Below are 20191 nucleotides of genomic sequence, written 5' to 3' on the forward strand. Positions count from 1 at the left end.
ATAAAGATGGCTTTTCTACCAAAGCTTGTTAGTTCCTTAATTTGTCCTGCTCTTGTTTATGACGACTGTATGCTGTCTTGGGATATTAATCAATCCAATTCAAATAAGTATCAATCCAATTTAAATAAGTAACAAGAAGAGGATTTCAGGCTATAAATATTTGGAGAACACACATATCCAATACGAAAACTAGTTGACTGAGGCAATACCAATGGTATGAAGTCAGAACAAGAAGATGCAGCTAAAGGGAGTCCCAATAGCCTATGTGTTCAGTCTCCAAGGCAAGCAATGGTAATCCCCATCAACAGACACATCAGCATGTCATCTCCCGATGTACTGCAGGAGGAAGAATCCATCACTGGCCCAAGAGGTCCCAACTGCACCTGCAGACTGGACACTTTGAAAGAAGCAAAGGCCACAGCACAATAAATGCATTTACCAAATAGCCTTGTCATCTTGTTCTTTTTCTCGCCTTTAAAAAGGATGCCACTGTCCTTCTTTGAAGAGCCATATTTCCTTCCCATTAAGCATTAATGACTGAACGGACAGCATTTCACAAATAAAGGCAGAATTACTGTCATTAACTTTCCATGAAACGTGGGCGATGCATCTGTTTCCAGATCCCTGCATTGTAGGGTTATAATTATTTGCCATCATGATATTCTGGGAACTGCACAAGTTCACTTAGTTCATTTGTTCCTTTAAACAAGGTAATAAAGATGTAATTTTGGACTTTAAATGAACCAGCTGGTGGGTAATTTCTTTGCATCATTTGCAGGTCAGTTCCCTTGCAGCACTAAGGATTCTTCAGATCCTCCCCTTCCCCAGGATGTCAGATTCCCCAGCCCTAAGGACCAGTGTCCACTGATAGCTCTCACTGCAGCCAAAAAGGCTCAGACCACAACTCTCCAGAGGTGGGTCAGTAGCACTTTTTTAATCCATCCAAAGGGCTCACTGAAGAGCAAGAGGAAAGCAACAGTGCAGTTCTCCTCCACAGCTCCCTGTCCAAGCACTCAGCAGCCAGATTGCTCCTCAGACCTGATGCACAATACATTGAACCATCTCCAGTGTCTGTTGACTTTGCTTGCAAGTACTCGGCACTTTACAGTACCCCAGCACACAAATGTTCTGGGCTGTATCTAAGACAATTCCTTCTCCTTATACAGAGGCTGTGAAGGTTTCAGATGCATCACCTCTCTCCGATTTTCTCTCAACAGCCCTTTCTTTGTCAGATAACTACTTTTATTCCTCCTGCTCATCATCCACTTAGTTATGTCCACTGTGGCCAGGCCATGTCACCAGCTCACAGCAGCCCTGATTGCCAGTTATTGCTCCTCCCCTCACCGACTGTGGAAATCAGCACTAACATTAAGCACCTTACATCACATATGTATCAAACAGTGAAACCAGGTGGCAGGAGAACCAAAGTGTCTTTCTCACTTCCTACCATAAGTAGTCATCTGCTGTGCCTTTAGCCACCAGGTAGTGAACATTAACAGAGCTGGTCTGTCCAATTCGATGTGCCCGATCTTCTGCTTGGATCAAAACCTTTACGTAAAAACATGACACAGAAAATAAAGTGAGAACTGCAACATCTAAGAAATAGCGTAAGCACCAGAGAACAGGGAGATCTCGTTTCTTGTGCTTAGCAACTATTTCTCATCTGGATCCTGTTAACACCTGCATCCTCAAATACAGACTAAGCCAAGAAGTAATCTGGTGCACCAGGTTCCCAAAAGGCACTGAGCATTTTTCAAAAGTAGAGGGTCAGCACTGATGATGGACCCCTTCAGGTCTTGGCTGGGTGAGCGGCTGAGAGTTCTGTCAAATTAAGAAACAGGAGCATGTTTCCCTTTCACGCCATCTTCTCCAGCCAGCAAGCTGTGTAACCAGCCTCACTGGTTCAACCTGGGGGTGCACAGACAAGTAGCCATCAGAGAAAGAAAGAGAAAAACCCTCGAGAAGGTCCCCTGCCCATTACATCTCCTCCTAAGCACCTATGTTTCTGCTCTCCAGGGAGCATCCAACCCCTGTCCCCTCCAGGACGCATACCCCCGGGTTCCAGAAGAGCTCTGCAAACACCACCAGGTCCGCAGCAGACAATGTCAGGCCCATGTTTGCGGCAGTGAGGGACAGGACGGCCACAACCTGCTTCTCTGAGAACTGGAACTTCTGGCACAGAGACTGCCGCTCAGCTGAAGGTGTGGAGCCATCAATGCGAATGTATTCAACATGCTGTGAAAAGTGAGAAGAAGATACTTTTTAGAGGCCTTGTGTCCCCTTTCCTGTATCCTCCTTCCATGTTTTAGTGGATTCTGTTTCCCTTCCCCATGGCAGAACCAGGAAAGTAAAAAGACAACAGCTGTATTTTTAAGACCTTTCCTTATCTTTAAGGCAGAGGCACTGTAGCTCAGCATGTAATGTACCTCCCCTTTGTTCACAACGCACGGCTTGCTCTTATATCGATTGCTTTCCCACCAGTTCTGAGTAACAGGAAGGACAGCAACAAACTGGCAACTCAAGTACAGTGGAAAGGCAATGGGCTTAATACGAAGCTGAACACTGTGTGCTGATGTTACAGCTGCTACAGCCTCCCCAAGTCTTCCCCTGTTTGCAATGGGAGGAGATGGGATCCTACACATCTGAAGTTGCTCTGTGTGCTGGTTTTGGCAGGGATAGAGTTAATTTTCTTCATGGTAGCTGGTATGGGGCTATGTTTTGGATTTGTGCTGAAAACAGTGTTGATAATACAGGGATGTTTTCATTATTGCTGAGCAGTGCTGACACAGAGTCAAGGCCTTTTCTGCTTCTCACACCACCCCACCAGCGAGGAGGCTGGGGGTGCACAAGAAGTTGGGAGGGGACACAGCTGGGACAGCTGACCCCAACTGACCAAAGGGATATTCCGTACCATATGATGTCACGCTCAGCATATAAAGCTGGGGGAAGAAGAAGGAAGGGGGGACATTCAGAGTGATGGCATTTGTCTTCTCAAGTAACCGTTACACATGATGGAGCCCTGCTTTCCTGGAGATGGCTGAACACCTGCCTGCCGATGGGAAGCAGTGAATGAATTCCTTGTTTTTGCTTTGCTTGCTTGCGTGGCTTCTGCTTTACTTATTAAATTGTCTTTATCTCAACCCACGAGTTTTCTCACTTTTACTCTTCCAATTCTCTCCTCCATTCTGATGCAGGGGGAGTGAGCGAGCGGCTGTGTGGTGCCTAGTTACCAGCTGGGGTTAAACCACGACACTTGGTGGTAGGCTCAGGAGAGGCATGACAAACTCCGGTGATGCAGGGCCATAACTCTTCAGTGTCCAAACTCCTTGCTCTACTGGAGGATGCTGCCACAGAGGCAGCAAAGTCACCACTGCCACTGTAGTTTATAGTTTGGAATATTAACTCAAGCCATCCTTCACACTACCCCAGCATGACCCAGAACTCTTTAGGGGCATCCATGGAAGTCTCACATGAGTAACTAGCCAAACATTTTTGAAGACAGAAAGATGACTGGCAGGTCTATCAAGTCTCCCTACAGCTAGTTCAGAAATGTAAGAGTACTACAGAGATAAAGGAAGGCAGCCATAGCTGGACTTGGGTTGTTACATTCTCCCTCTCTGAGTAAAGCCTTGAGGACAAAGCAGAGATGGCCACACATGGTAACACTCCTCCAAGAATTCACAAGCTCCAAGGCAGACGATGGAGATTAAAAAACATTAAATACAACAAAAGCCATTCTGCTAATACAAAGTGCATCCTGTGAGGCATTCACCCTGACAGCTCAGCTCCCTCGGTGAAGGGCACGTTCAGAAGCACAGCAAGTAAAAATTATCTCTGCCACTAACTTTCATAAAATATCTGACTGGCTATAACTCTGGGGAGCTCTTAAACAGCTTTGAAGTTGGAATAGTGATAAAGTTAAGACGACTCAGTCAATTACTTACTCTCTTCTCCAGCTCTGCAACTATTGCATCCAGCACTATCTTGTGATGAGCAAACACCAGGAATTTATCATTCCCACTTTCCAGTAACTCCAGGATGTATTCTCTACATGAAAGAGGAAAAAAAACCCAAAACTCCATACAATTATGTGCTGAGAGAATACAGGCTTTGCTCACAAAAAATTTTAAAGATACTGCTCATCTATACACAGAAACTAGGAAATGGGCTAGCATAAAAAAGTTGCAGTAAAATGCAAGTAGCAAGTCAAGTCTCCTACAGATTAAAAAAGACATTGCAGGAAAATCCACTCATTTTTCTTCACCGCAGCTGGACAGCTGCCTACATTTATACTTGGGTATCACTGAGAATCAATTTATTGTATCCTACTTGAAACATGACATCCCAGACCAATCAACTGGAAGTCATCTATAGTTATTTGATGATCTCATTCACCCTTCTGTATTTCTAACTTTTGCACAATCACAATACACTAAGATAACCTGTATACAATTATCCTTCCTATGTTTACTTAGGATTGTTTTTATTTTAGAAGAAAAGGTGTCTAAAAGCATGGATCAGAGTATCCTAAAAGTAGGTTTTCTTGCAAGGGTTCACACTGACAATTTACTACAGCTTAACAATCTAAATACATCAGCTATTTCTAGGAATTAGCCATATGCATATAGGCTAATGACCAATGAAAAGTAACAAGACTCCTTTTAAATGCAGTTAAACAGTGTTAATTAAATGAAAACATCTGGCTTTTGCCATGGACTAATAGCAGCGCTACAGAACCCATTTCTATGTAGTAACCTGTGTTACAATCAGGTCAACTGGAGCCTGAAAAACACCTATAATCCTAAAATTTGTAATTAAGTATAGCAACAGCCATCAGAACATATGATACAAATGTCATCTTTTCTTTGGAATAGCTAAGTTGTTGCAAAGATCAGGAATACCAAGTTCTCTGCTACATACAACACAGCTTAGGTCAGCAGCAACTGCCAGAAACCAAGCAGGATTTCCAGCGCTGTATTAAGATTATCAGCGCTTTGCAGACAGCTCCCAGGGTTCGTGACGTTCAGATCCCAATTACGTGACATCATCATTTAACAAAGAAATCTGGGAGAGAAGTGGGATTACTGGATTTTAAAACAAATATCAAAGTGAACATTCAGTGTAGCAAGCAGATGCCAACACATTACAATTTTATATCTCATTCCCATATTCTCATATTCCATTTAACAAATGGCTAGTCATTTCAATGGAAGCAATGGAAGACAGTTATCAAGGGTGAGACATGGGAGGTGCTGATGATCACAGGACAGCACTATTAGCTAGATGGTACTGTACATTAGCAGCTTATAATAAGTGGTATTTTAAATGCTACTAAACCCCAGAAAAAAATGGACTAGTTCCTACCAGAGAGTCAAGTAAATAGCACTTCATGGTTTTACATTCAGTTCACACTTGCAACTGAAATAAAAGGAAGAAAGTCTTCTAACTGTTCGCTAACATAAAAGGAATAAACTCTTCTACAGAAATGAGCACTGGGACTCTGAAGTGCAGTTCTGTGCCAAACAGGCAAATTCTGCAGCAAGGTCTGAGACTGTGAAATCACACAGTGCACAAGCTGGTCCTTACATTCAGAGAGCTGCAGAAAAGTAAACTGTTTTCATGTAATTAGCATACTACTTATTAAAAAGTCATGCTATATGACCTAAAGCAACTCCTTTGCAGTCCCAGCAGAAAGGCTAAGGATGAAAGGGCACGGAAAGTCACAGAAGGAAATTATTCCTAGGGAAGACAGAGTTGAAAGCACACCTATGATAGAAAACTTTTGCTACTGAGGTCCTATGTGAGCTCTGTGGAAGAGCCAAGAACTTCAGTAGGGGCTGTGACATCCTTAGAGCACGCTACAACTAAAGCTCAGTCCATCTCGTAAGCTTTTTGGCTCAGGGTTCCTGCTGCAACAGGACTGCAGCATCTGTTTTCTCAAATTCTGTTGATACTTTTAGTTTCATTAGTCCCCCACTCCTTAAACTGAAATAGGGTCTGGACCAGGGAGCTTTAAACAAGTCCCAAAACCCAAGTAATTTTAGGTGGTTCAAATGACAGTTTAGATCCATATCTGGAATGAAATCAGAAGACCTATTCAGCCTAGGAACTCCAAGAGAAGAAAGTGTTTAGTGCATTGTAATTAAAATCAATTTTTTCTAAGCTGGCTTGAGGCTATGCTTCATGTCCCTGCACTGTTATCTCTAAGGCACCGTTTTCCTGTTCTCAGCAGAAAAACACATTTTACTAGGCAAGAATGAAGCATTGACATGCAGCTTACACGACTGAGTGGATTTTAGCTTCGGCCGTTCTGCTGTAGAAAAGGAGAAGCGCTTCCTTCTCCTGTTGTTTCTGCAGAGAGAAAGATAAATAAATGTGAGTCTCAGAAATGCCTTTTCTCCTTCTTGCTTACAGATCTGGGATGTCTGCTGTTGCCAATAAACACTTTGCTAGGAAAAAAATCAGCCTAAAAATGCACAACAAAAGGGGACTGGAGGGGGAAGGCTCCTACTCACTACTGGGTATGGCAGATACACACTCCTATTTCTGACACCTCCCTTCCTGCCTCCTACTCAACTCCTACAAGCTGGATGACAAGCATATCACAAATGTAGTTTTAGTTGAGGAAGCATTTCCCAACTAAAATGGCAAGGAAAAACTCCTAAGTTCTTACAGAACTGTATTAGCAACCTAGGAGCCTAGAACATGCGTTTGCTGTCCATACAAGAAAAACAAAACAAAAAAAGCAAAAATACTCTCTTCACATTTTTGGCTACTGCTGTGTTCACAACACAGCTTCGACAAGGCTGTGTTTGTAGGGTGAATGGGATTACAAGGCAAGACAGAAGAGTAAGTACAGAGGCAGCAGGTACGAAAGACAATTAGAAAGGACTAACGAGAGAGGAAAAAAGAGAGAGGAAATGGTATTTCACACAAAGGGACAAAGTAGACCACTTAAATCAAAAGAAAAAAAGCTGAGCTGTTTTCATTGTGTTGTACATCCATTTAAAACTGTGCCTTCAACAGCCTTCCACTGCGCCTTCACATGAGGTGTGGCTCTGACCTTCCTTGGAACTCAGGGTACTGTTTTTCCACTGATGTTTTTAAATAAAGGTACCTGAAATACCAACGGCTCATCATGAAAATAGTTTCTGACTTACACTTTCATATCCTTTGGCCATCTTCTTTGCTTCAGCTGCCAAGACAGCTTTGGTCTTTGCACTAATGCCTTCAGGAGCCACCACAACCATTTTGCGTTGCTTTGCTGGAAGCTGGGAAAGCACATCTGATTTCAGACGTCGGATCATGATGGACTCTTCCAGCAAAATTTTCAGTTCAGTTAAGTTGGATGATCCAGAGTAGTCCCAACCCCATGGCATCTGGGAAAGATCAAAGCAGTTATCAGTGTCAAACTTGCAAGAAACTGGTCCACAGGCGATCCAAGAGTAGAATAAACTTCCAGGGAAACTGGACAAGGCAAGAAGTTAAGGGTCACTAGGAAGAGAGATTTAACAAAAACGGCAGTAAGATAGAAGTGTACAAACTAATCCACCCAACATGAGAAGGTTACTTATAAACTTCCGTTTTTCCTATCTACAAGTGCTCAGCGAGGTGCAGGGAAGAGGACTACGCAGAAAGGTAAGGATCCCTACCACAGCACTGTGCCCTGGTATTCATCCTCACACAGCAAGGTGTTTCTGCTCTCCTCTTGCAGGTTTGGGCAGGCCGACAGAACTCACTGCAGTTCTGTGCACACACATTTACCTCAGCTTTAAGCAGAGAGGGACACAAAAATCTTCTCTAACAGCATGAGGACAAACATCCTTAAACCAAACGCCTTCAAAGAGATGTTACACTTGTCTGACATGCCTAGTAAATGCTACGTCAAAATTGCCTGTTTTCCACTGTGACCTGTCTCTTGATCCGCTTCCTGACATACTCTGTTTCTGCCATTACCATGTTTGGCTCAGACTCAAGCAAACCATAAATAAAATGTGGCCCAAAATACATCACTCCAAGCATTGTCTCTTCAAAGCATCATCACTTCAAAGCTCCTCTGAACAAACCCTTAATTTACTCCTCCTTGAAGCACTCGCCTCTGAACCTGCCCTATCCTCCAAGATCCTGTGTGCAGACAATATATATCTGTTCAGTTAATCTCAGCTCATCACTTCTCCTACTACTAACCCCACAGCCTATCATTTGTTCTCCAGGAAAGAACAACTAAGCTGACAAACAGTGGCATCAAAATTGGTACATTCCCCAAAAGAAACATCTTTAAACAACTTTCATTTGGAGAGGAAACCAATAAGGTTTTTATGCTGAAGTAAAGGATAAAGAGATACCTTTCTGCTGAAGTTTCACAAATAAGTGTATGAAATACAGTTACAGTAATACTGAAAACTAAGGCAGGGGGGAAGGAAAACCTTCCTTACAGCTCTAATCCCAAGTCTTACCAGCAGAGTCACCAAAAAAAAGCCAAAAATACAACCTCTGGTCTTGGAACAACAACCCAAAGTAACCCCCTACATATGTATACATACACCCTCCTGAAATGCATATAATGGAGATGTGAGGACCCTCAGCACCAACCCCTTTGATCTGCTGCTCCACTCTCATTCCGCCACATTAATTGCTAAAAAAGATTTAACCTTAAAAATCTGTATGTTTTATTTGCCTTCCCCAAGAGAAACCTGCTGCAACACAGAAATGGAAGTAAAATAGGAAAGAGCTCCAAAGTATTCACTGCACCTTCCATCCTCCTGTAGAATGCATGAGACAAAAAATAAATCATACCAGCCATGAGGTTAGTCACGTTACTGACTGTATTAAGGGATGGTGCTTTGATGGAACAGGGATGAGAACATGCTATGAGACAGAAAGAGGAGGAATCATACAGCTTATAGGCAATTAAGACTTCTCTGATATCTGAAAGTGAACATTTCTACTTCAGGTTGAGACATAACAGGACAATCTGCAATTCTATTGCCATGTTGTACTGATGTGAACCATTAACTGACTTCAGATTCTGGCACTTATGCCCACCATTAAAACTCATTTGACTTAATCTATTCCTACATAATTATGGTACCATCTGATTATCTATAGTTGGTTCATTAAAGCAGGAAACAATTCAAACCCTAGACACAAAGCTAGTTTGGATCCTGTAGAGTTAAAACTCTGGCTCTGACAACAGCACAGTGGTATACAGCCAGAGGTAATAAGCTCACCTGGATCTAAGCCAAGCCCTCAAAAAGCCAACATGGGTATTACTGTTCTGCTTCCCTGAAACCAGGAGTGCAATGCAGATACATCCCTCAGGTCCGTGAAAAGCTGGCTCAAGTCTAGCTGGGTTCATTAGCTTTAGGCATGCTGCATGAAAGCTGACAGTGCTGAGCCCCAGTCTTTGTGCCCCCTTTCTGCATTTCTTCAGGCTCTGTGGACCCAGCAGAGCAGATGTATAGAACCAAGGACCCTCCTGGTGCTGCACCCAGCCTCATAAGCCCTCTGCCCACACTGCTCAGTGTGCTGGTAGCTAAGTAGCAGGGATCAACACTGACTAGGTTGCTGAGCAAGGCCTGCTATGGGGCCCGGACGCTCTCCTCAGGCTACCTCATTCTACTCATGCAGCCCATGTTTCCCCACTTTCCACTTCCATAACAAGCAAGTAATACACGTTTTGTGTCCACGTAGCACAATTCATTTCAGAAGAGTAACATCATCATAACTGAAAGAACAAGGTCCAAACAGAGCCAATATACTATCTACTGTCATATTAAAAAGCATATACAGGCAGAATCCCTACAGTACGTTCAGATTACTGTATTTCTTTTACGTTGACTGTTGCTGGAACAATTTGCAAACAAGGAAACATGCTAGTTCTGTGCTGCATCTAGCTAGTGATAACAAAGATGATTATTTTTTGAATTATTAAAATATAGTTTAGTATATCCTATTGTGGAAAAGAAGAGAGAGAAAAAAGAGGGACATCTGTTTTGCCAAAATACACATCTGGCTTTGATCCATAACATTCCAGACCAAATGCTTCCAACTGTGATTTTCTTACCAAAGTGTTACAGCATCATACATGAGTCAGTAAACTTATTACAGTGTTAGCAGAAGCTGCCAAACTCTTACAAATTCAGAGCATGTGCTCATAGAGAAATTATTTAATATTTGCCAACATCACCCAGTTTGAAAAATGAATTCACAGCATGTATTTTGGGAAACAGACTTGAGATATTTTGTAAATAAACAGGTGACACTTCACTTGCATTTTTAAGAGTACAGATGCTGGGAGGCTGAATTACGAAATGATAAACTTTTATTTTATATCTTTTCTAATCACATCTGCCAGATATTTACAATTTTCTGTCATAAAATCTATTATCTTCAAACACAAACTAGTCAGGTTTTAGTTTTAAATTGAATGGTTCAGGTTTGTCAATTTTTCTTTAATCTTATAATGCAATCAGATTTATTATTAATACCAAAACATTTTTACATAGCACCTTTCATCCTGACAGATCTCCAAAAGCCTTGCAAAACCTCTCCGGTTCTGTGCAATTCCATCCCCGCTCATAATGCTGCCACTTTCAGGACAGAAAGAAGAACCTATTTAAGTAATGACAGCAAAAGTACCGCAACAGTTCTTCAGAGAGGATGTAAGTCCTAACACAATCTCAGGTTAGAGCTGCAAAAAGGAACGAGGGACATACTACAGTCATGAGGGAACAACTACAATCATCAAAATACCTTTTAATTTACTCATTGCTGAGTGGATCTATGGCAACCCAATATTCAGCAGTCCCATTTTCTCCTCTAATACTACCCACACCTCTTCATCTCCAGCAGCCCCACTTCTCTAAATAACCAAATTCCTTCCAGGTTTACTCTATCATTTACTGACGTTAACTGTAGCAAAATGTCCCAGGCAAGCACTGAGAAGACCAGTAATGTTCAACTGTCTAGTAGAGGCAGGTCAAACAGAGAAACAAAATTGTACTAGAAACCCTGCAGAGGTTTTGAAGGGAAGCCGATACAGACTGTGACGTCCGTGCTGAGTTTCATTGTCGGTTGAAAACTCATTTACACAGAATACACTGTTACAACCTGGATCGTGTAAAACAATTTTATTTCTTTTATCCAATTCAACATCTTACCTGAGGTCCATAAGCCTCGTAATTGAAGCAACAGCTAGTCATGCAGAACTTTACCCTCAAAGGGTTTATGAAACTCCAAACCTATTTAGACTCACACGTTGCAATTCAACTTTCCTTTTTACTGCAGAAAACCAACAAGATTAAACTGCATCTCTTTATTTCCCTCTAGGAAGCATTCTGGACACTACGCAGACAGGACTCTTTCAACAAAGATAATGAACCTCAGCAGAAGATGCGGCCCTCTCCCTCCATATGATTCCTACTATGGATGGAGAAACAGTAAGTTTATCCTCTGCCAGAAAAGCAGTGCTTTGCTAACATGAATGCTATCATCTTCCAGAACTCAAGCTCAGTATCTGTGATTCTGCATGCTAATGGCCTTACTGTAATCAATGGCATCAGCATGTGAGTACCAAAGCCAATGAATTGCTCATCCAGCTTGCACATTTGGACATACATAGAACAGCACTACATCAGCTATGAAAGTAAAAGTAGGCATTCAGGTCTAGGAAAAAGGGGACTTGAGAACTTTATATGAGACTGCAATATGAATCTTCTTGATGGAAACTTGGCATATGTTAGCTACCCCAAACAGAGAAAAGAAAACAAACACAAAAGCCCTACAAATAGCTATAACTATTTTTATGGCATACGCTGATGATGTTCAGTTCTTCTGTAAATATTTTTGAGCAGTGAAACGGTCATTTGGTGTTTCCAACCACTCTGCTGAAACTTATTGCCCAGTCTTGCAGAAAATGAGGCACAAGAAGTGAAATGGATTACTTGAGAACAAAGCAGAGCGAGCAAGTTCATGCACTACAGGTCTGTGATCACACCGCCAAGCCATCCTGTGCCACATGCTAAATGCTACATGCTTGTCCTGGAGGAACTGGAAGGCAAGCCAGATTAGAGGGCTCTTTATCCAAATCAGAACTCAGGGGAACTTTGGTCCCCCTTTTTGTGTCTGTGCAACCAGCACAGAAGATCCTAGAGCCTCCCTGTACAACAGGCAGCAGAAAGAGCTCTTCTCTTAGCAGTGTGTGTTCCAAGAGACACAGCAGCCTCAGAGATTGCAAATCCAAGCATAGTTCAGTTGCCCATATGTTCAGAGCAAGACAGACACCTGCCATCATGGCTGCAAATGCTGGCTTCCTGCAAAGCCAAGATCTTGCAGTGATTGGACTCAATGACTCTGCTGAAACCACTGCTGAGCAGCTGACAAAGACAAGAGAAGTTAATTTATTTTCAAGATATGCTGAGGATCACATCCATTTCCTGAATTAGAAGAGGGTCGAATACAAAGATGGACTCTAAGTCTTCATTTTTTACTTCCCTGGAGGTATAAAATCCAAAATCCCAAGCAACAGAGGCCTTACTTTGTTAAACAGTCACTAAAGCAGACTAGAAACTGGTTTTTGCAGGTGTTTTTTTTTTTAATCAATTAGCCCAAACCTGCAGCTGCTTAAAGGCCCCATAGTTACTCTGCCCATTTAAAACACTCTGAGGCAAGTTCTTATTAGAATAGGCTCCTTTCCCCAGCTATGGCCTTTTTTTTTTTTTTTTTTTTTATTTAAGCTTTTTACTTCTGTAGCTTTCAGGGCAGATTTTGACAAGAAGCATTACTGCCTCCATGTCTCAGGCCCACCATTGCAGCACCTAGAGCTTCTCAGGTTGAGAGCTTTCAAAATGTTACTCTGCAGTGAGACTTTCTCAAAAAAGATGTAACATCAGATAGAAGGAAGGAAAGAAAAAGCCCCCACATTTTGGAAAAAAACCAAAATAAAATGCTGTTTGCAGAGTCCCAGTCTGCCACTTCCCCCACTGAAGTACCTTCCTGGCATCACAGTAGCGTAGCCCAAAGGAGTGGAACTGTGGGAAGAAGGCTGGCTGGACAGCAGCGATCTGCGTGTAGAGCTCTGCAGGCCGCGACATGGCAGGGGTTCCCGAAAGCAAGATCACTCTCCTGGCAGCCTGGGAAAGCAAAATAGAGGATCATTATCATACAGCTTACCATATAAGCAGAACCTGCTACGAAGTCACTCCCAGTCCTGAAAGAAAATCTCAGAGCCATTGTCCAAGCACCCTGAACGGAAGAGTACTTCACGTTCCACAGATACTTTCAGCCTTCACTGCCTGAAGACACTCAAGGACAGTGCTTAAAACTTCTAGGAAGCAGGACAAACCATATTGTTTCTTATTCATCATCCACACGCTGTAAGGGAAGGGGACATCAATTTTTATGACAGTACTTTCTGAATTGGCATTTACCCACTAGACACGTTAATATCTTATGCCTGGCTCAATATTTCATTTGGCATTAGATGTCACAGGAAAATGACACACCCTCTCAGGTACATCCTCACCTCCAAAATAAATTCTCTTGTAATAAACCTGCCACAGCAAGCCATAAATAGACTGTCTTCCTCACAAAAGCAGAAGAGATCCAGAGAAGTAGGATTTTTTTTCTTACTTTTTGTTCATTTTTTTCTTTTTAAATTCTACTAGCAAGGAGAGATAGATGAAGCTGCCTGAAGCAGGACCAGAAGATGCCCATCTGACAGCCATGGTGAGTCTAGGCACAGCTGGCTGGATGCTAGAACATGAGTTAATAAATACAAATCATGTAAGAAGGTTGTAAAACATGTTGTAGGGGAGACAGGAATGGGGTGGGAAACCTGTATCTAAAGTAGGTGCTCCCAAAAAGTGGGGAAAAAAATTACACTATAGACATAAAAGCCTCCAAGATGCATTTCTACCCTCATACCTCCATTATTATCTAATTCTGTTATGAGATGAGAGCTATGAATTTCTACTGCTGTAAATTCACATATAGTAGTTAAATTATACATGCCTTGTAATTTCCTGCATGGTTTAATGCAGGTTCATTAAAATAACAAAGAGATTCTTAAGTGACATCTGTACCAACAGCTCATTCACATTTAAATGAAAAAGAAAATGAAATTCTTTTATCGTTTCACTGAGATCTACCAGTCACCCAAATCTGTTCAGCTGATTCATCCACTCGCCAACCAAATCTGGTGGAAAAAGAGTTCATAGATCAGATACCGGAAATTAATTTCAGGACTCTTTATCAGATATTTATATATAGGTTGTAATCAAGGTGGGACTTGCCTTCTCTCTCCATCACTATTAAACAGATCAGAAGGAAATGTGATCACCACCAGGATCAGACAATTCCCATAAATATTTAAAAAGCAGGATATTTATTGAACTAAAGAGGAGAGGTCGAACCTTTGGACATGTCGGAAGGTGACAGTTCGTTTGCACAAGACAGAGGTGCCTATGCTACTCAAAAGAGGGAGGAGTCACAGAGACCAAAGATATCAGATCCCATGAGGAAACAAAGTGATAAAGCAGAAATTAGGTCAGTTTTCAAAATTAAGGTAACAGTGGAGGACAACTGAGCAGAACCTAGACAATATCTGATGCCTTGCAGAAGCCTTTGAGGAGTAAACTGACACCACCCTCAGAAATCTGCTGAAATGCAAGACAAGCCAATCCCACATGTGCAAGAAACCTCCAAATTAAACTTTTTCCTCCTGGACTAACAGAAGGCCACTGCTAGGAAAAAGACAACATGGAAGTCATGCAATTACAGACAGCTCATTTCAAATAACTCTGGATCAAGATAAAGTAAGAAAAGTTCATTCAAAACAGACCAGGGACATACTAAATGCAACATAAACCCAACTGTGTCGAAAGGTTTTATGCCATTCTCAAGGCTCCTCCTCTTTGGAGGGTGTTCCCCAGGAGCTACATGAGATGAGGTTGGAGCACTAATTCCCTAGTAGTCAAAACAATTAGTCAGGCTCCTTCCCCAATCCCTAAATAGGTATCAAAAGAGAGAATGATGAAGTTACAGGTTATTTGAATTCTAAACTTGTCCAGCTGCTGCTTTGCTGTGCACAACTTATTTCTGAACAGAGGGTATCTAACCACTGCAAGCACTTACCAAGGGCTGTGATACATCTTCTACAATTAACCATTTTAAACAAATCAAGAAGTAAAAAACAACGACAAAAAAAAAAACACAACAAAAAATTCAAAAAACACTAGCTCTACAAGAGCTGTGAAGAACTTGAAGAAATTAATTCCAGAAAATTGTGTGGAACATAGGTGGTCTAACTCAGTATCCCAAGGGTCCCTTTCAGTTTTAAAATCCATGACAGAAGGAGCCCAAGAAAGAAAAGGAGGGGGGAAAAAAAAAAAATCCTAGGAAGACAAGTTTCCGAGTGTTGAAGGCTTACTTAAATTCTGGATTAAATAAATGGCTTTAATTCACATTTCTTTTTCTAGTGGCAACTCGTTTTGAATAGATGCCAATAAAGATTTGCTCCTGCAGAGAAGTCTCTGCTGATCACTGCTTAATTCTTGTTTCCTGCTGAACCTTCTGTGCTGTCAAGAGTGAGAGCTTATCCTCTTTCTTCCAAGGTCTGTAAGAGTAATATGGAACAACAGCACAGAAAGTAAGATTGCAGAGACCAGCAAGGACTTCCTAGCAAAACCAGATCTGTAATCAATTGATACATATTTCCACATAGGAGAACTAACATTAGCTGCTCATTAGCATTTAGGCATGGATTTTAATGTTCCCCAGAAGCACTCCTCTCTCTCATGTGTTCTTGTGACTGTTCTTACAGCTACTTTCTTGTGAGATTGCTTAAGGGAAATCTGACAGTGACTTGACTAGTGAAGACCTGGTCTGTAGCCCTCATTAACTAAGTAACATAAGATAATTGTGGCTTTGTAGCATTACACTTGCACACACAATACACCAGCAAGAATTAATTCCACAGCTGTGACAACATTTAGAGAAGTCACTTTTGAAAGTCAAAGAATAATTTATGAAACGGTAACCCCCGACGGCACTTACTTTAGAGGTCAAAACCCAGCACCCAACTGATTTGAAGGGGAGTAGGTGAGGAAGGGGGGTTACGCCACAAAGAAATAATTGAACATGCAAAGAGCCTCATTAACATACAATGACTGTCTCTGTTAAATGAATTTCACAGCATGAGCTCTGCCATATGCTAACAGACTGACATACTTTTTGAAATAAGTGTGGCTGGTTCTGGCTGTACAATTACTTCTGTCCCCAGTTTTTGCTTACTCTGTCATTTTGAACTGCTTAGCATAAGAATACCTTATCCTGTGAAATTAAAAATCTGAGAGTGGCCATAATATAATAGAGATAATCACCTGATTAAATAGAAGATCTGATAAAGGGAAAGGGTTGCAGCTGTTTTGAGGAGTCTGTTTCTGTACTTGGGTAAGATAGATAGGGCTCTGCATTTCATAAGATGATCCTACAGTGGTTATTCCAAAAAATATAAATGCCTCTCCCTATTCTTAAGTGACACCTAGACAGAGAATGTGTGTCAAATGGCAACGATCAGCTACGACAAGCAAATTACACTACCTCCCTATTTCGAGAAGGAAGGGAAATTGGAAGGTAAGAGCAGATCTGAAGATGCAGCCTTGAGGGCCCACAGCTTCTCCAATTTCAAGATGAAGCTCCTTCTCTCAGCAGGTGACAACAAGCAAAGGCTTATTTATCCAATCCATGTAGATTTGTAATGCTTAAAGACAGCTGCCATTTATTTCCCACTGGAAAGGGAGATTTTTGTGTTCTCTCCTCACCTTCTACCTTCAGCATTGACCTACTTCCCTCCATTATTTTTAAGCATCTCTTTATTAAAAGAAGTACACAGAGTATTAGATTCCAGCCACACAATGTATTTGGACTTCCATAATAGAAACAAAGACCTTTAACCCTGCAAACATCAGGATGTGCATCATGCTATTAACCTGAACAGCAGCTCAATGGGAACAATCACATTAGTAATATTACCCAAATGTTGTGGAAGAAAGCCCATAGAGAGCACTACAGGAGTAAGACCATTTTATGCCACTGGAATCTTTGATTAGATACTACTTTTTATTTCTCAGTTTCTAACCCAGTTCTTCACTAAAAACTTACTGTCGTGCTTCCAAAAAACCCATCCATGTTCCATTGGGACCTTCCCTAGTTTCCACTGCCTTGCAATTACAGAAGAACAAAGACCATGCAGCACTTCGGCTGGTCAAAGGATGTAGAATCCTTTTCACTCCGATCCCCAAGAGATCCCACCACAGATCAGTGAAAAACTTCCGTTTTGTTGTTTATTCTTCATCTGCACCCCTGGGGCTTTGCTGTTTTACAGATATTGGTAGCGTGTATACTCCCTCTCCTACGTTCATGTCTCTGGGCCAGCCTAATCTTGGAAGGAAAAAACAAAATGCTTACAAAAGGTCTAACATCATGACACTTTCTGCCTCTGAGGGAGGCAGATGCAGGGCAGAGGTGAAGGGAACAACCAGTGTCAGTATGCCCTGGAGAACTTAGTCCCAATCGTGAGACTAAAGAAAACAGCAAGGTGACAAGTAGGTCCTATTACTGATTGCCACAGCTCTGGATTAGGGGCAGGGACAAGCCAGGCCTGACCAGGCCTTTTGGTGACTCAACCAAAGCCCAACAGTATGAGACTATTCTCACTTTGATGTGTTAGGAAACAAGATAAAAGGACCACTTTGAACACAGGAAGTCCTAGCCCTCTTGAGTACCATGAGAGATGCTGAAGCTGGGGACAGATCTCATGCAGCTGCTGGCACAGACTGGCCAGTGTGAAAGCTGGCTGAGCTTGAAAGCAGGACTTTTGCCACACACCAAAACATCAAAGGACTGTTTTCTACTATGGCTTTCAATCTATCCGCCTCCATAATTTTGCAGGGATGCAGACAGTGTACAAACTCTGCCACCTGGTTCCATGTAGGCAGATGAAGCATTCTCCCCCATGTACAAGTCTGCAAACCCACAAGTTTGCACATCCACTGGGAACGTGAAGGGAGTAAGAAATCTGGCCTAAACATTTTGCTGCTGCTGCTATTTCAGCTCACCTTATCTTACTGTTCATGTAATTATAAGTTCCTCTCAAAGTTTTGTCCAATAACAATAAATTGGGCACAACATGTCTATATACTTACTCTAAACTAATGACAACCTGGGGCAAGCTACCAGGTAGCGAGCATGGTCATTGCATACATCCAGCCATTATAATAAGTGCACTAAAAAGTCTTTCTGGTCACACTTCCCACTGTCCCAAGCAAAACTTTCCTAATTCTCTGTCAGGGTAGCAGCTAAGGATGTCACAAAAGATACTGAATACTACACACACCGAATACTGCACACATACACACAGCTTGTGGGTTTTTTTAATACTAAAAAAATGTCTAGAAGTTCCCAACTGACAGACTTAGGCCATATGTTTAATACATGGTTCTGCTTGACAATTCCATACCACACTTGCTCCGCAATATATACACGACAGCAGGAAAAGATGAATTATTACTGAGTGACTAAAAATACCACTTCATTTTGAAAACCAATCAATGTCAGATATTAAAACTAAAATGAGGTTTTAAATGCTGTAACCATGGGTTAAATATTTCAGAGGTGGAGATTCAGCTTGGCTGTCTAACAAGGCAGATTCAAAATTAATATCCAAGGTAAGTCATCTTTATTATGAATGTATTGATTTAATCTGATTATTGTGCAGTTCTGTCTAAACACTAGTAACAATTTTTATATTTTACTTATTATTCAAATGGAGAAGTCACAGGAGCAGATCCTATCAAGATAAAAAGAATCCATTAAGTATGGATGGAAGTGACAGAAACATTTCAGGCTCAGAAACATTTTAACTTAGATCTGTCCAGTGTCATTATGGACTGATAAATCTTTGTAGCATGTGAGGACCAAGGATCACATTTCTTCGGTGTTTTTTTTTTTTTTTCTTTTCTGTCCCCAAAAGCCAGTTCAAGGCTAAGCTTTTGTGCTTTAGGATATTGGGAACCTCGTAAGAAATATAAGCAACTATGGCAATTTCAGGAAGTTTAAAGTAGTATAATGCTAACAACAGATAGAAGTGGCCACGCCTAGAAGGCAGACAAGGCACGAGCTGGCTCCAGAGGCTCTGGTTACAGCACTGGCATGGCTTCACACTGTGACCTTAAGGTAGGGACTGAGGTGCTAGAAACAGTGTACCTATCAAGGGCTTGCCTATGGATACGCCTGCTTTTGGTCTCATCTAAGAGCCCCAGTACTGCTCTAATCCTTTTAATGTAAAGAAGGCAAGAGCAAGAATATGATCCTCAGCAGCATGTTTATCAATGCCTCTTATTCAATAATCTCAAAGTATCATGTAAAATGCTGAAAATACTCCCATTTTTACCCCATTGACTATTTACTACAAAGATGACACAGTATAGTTGTTAAATCCAGTATTCAAATGATGAAAACTCCTCATATTTTGGCAGTTCTTTCAAATACGAAAGCATTGCTGTGATGTACCATGCCAGTAGTGAACACAGTATCACTCACTAGTAGCTGAAGACAAAGCTGCCAAAGAGGCTAGTTTTAGAGCAAAATGCCTTGTTGGAAAGCAAGGAGGGCAGAAGAGTGGCTATTACAGCAAATACTCGCTTCAGAAGTTATAGTCAGCAAGCAGGAGAATAAAATTTACCTGAACACCTAACACAAAACATCTGGTACTGTATGCTGTTTGCAGGTGAGACAATGCATGATATGAACATGAAACTCTTAATGCTTTCAGAAGAGTGAAATTCAGTTTCAGAAGCACCAGTTCTCAATTCTCGAAGACCAGTGATGTGACAGCATAAAACTGTAAATTCTCTGTAAGCGCATACAGGCAATTAACCTCCGCTTAACAGCTACCAACTTTCACTCTCGTATCTTGTAGCCTGCAAATAATTTTGACAAGCTGATCCTTACAAAGCTACAAGTAGGAAAGGATGAGACTGCTTTTTGAGCATTTAGCAATGAGGTAGATTTGTTATTTTCCACCATTTTCAGACATACACCCTAATTATTGTACTTCGAATTGCTCATAAAATTGGACCTCCTACTTAGTTTCCAAACATTAAAAGCCTGAAGTGATTTGAAAACCAAG

At 41.5% G+C, this 20191-nt stretch overlaps 1 protein-coding gene across 6 annotated transcripts in view; it reads right to left on the reverse strand.

The window, feature by feature from the left end:
• SMARCAL1 (SWI/SNF related, matrix associated, actin dependent regulator of chromatin, subfamily a like 1) overlaps positions 1-20191 on the reverse strand; it is a 39743-nt gene that overhangs the window by 1683 nt on the left and 17869 nt on the right. For 3 of the 6 annotated variants that reach the window (XM_050899647.1, XM_050899645.1, XM_050899646.1), the window contains 6 exons: positions 12993-13133; positions 7161-7379; positions 6281-6351; positions 3945-4047; positions 2053-2235; positions 1448-1548 (listed from right to left, as the gene is read on the reverse strand). In XM_050899647.1, the coding sequence (XP_050755604.1) occupies positions 1448-1548; positions 2053-2235; positions 3945-4047; positions 6281-6351; positions 7161-7379; positions 12993-13133 (818 nt within the window). Of the gene's footprint in view, positions 1-209; positions 1909-2052; positions 2236-3944; positions 4048-6280; positions 6352-7160; positions 7380-12992; positions 13134-20191 lie in introns of those variants that run through there. The other 3 variants (XR_007766722.1, XM_050899648.1, XM_050899649.1) reach the window with 3 other exon arrangements.

The sequence above is a fragment of the Gymnogyps californianus genome, chromosome 7 (assembly GCF_018139145.2).
Source record: "Gymnogyps californianus isolate 813 chromosome 7, ASM1813914v2, whole genome shotgun sequence".
Taxonomy (NCBI): domain Eukaryota; kingdom Metazoa; phylum Chordata; class Aves; order Accipitriformes; family Cathartidae; genus Gymnogyps; species Gymnogyps californianus.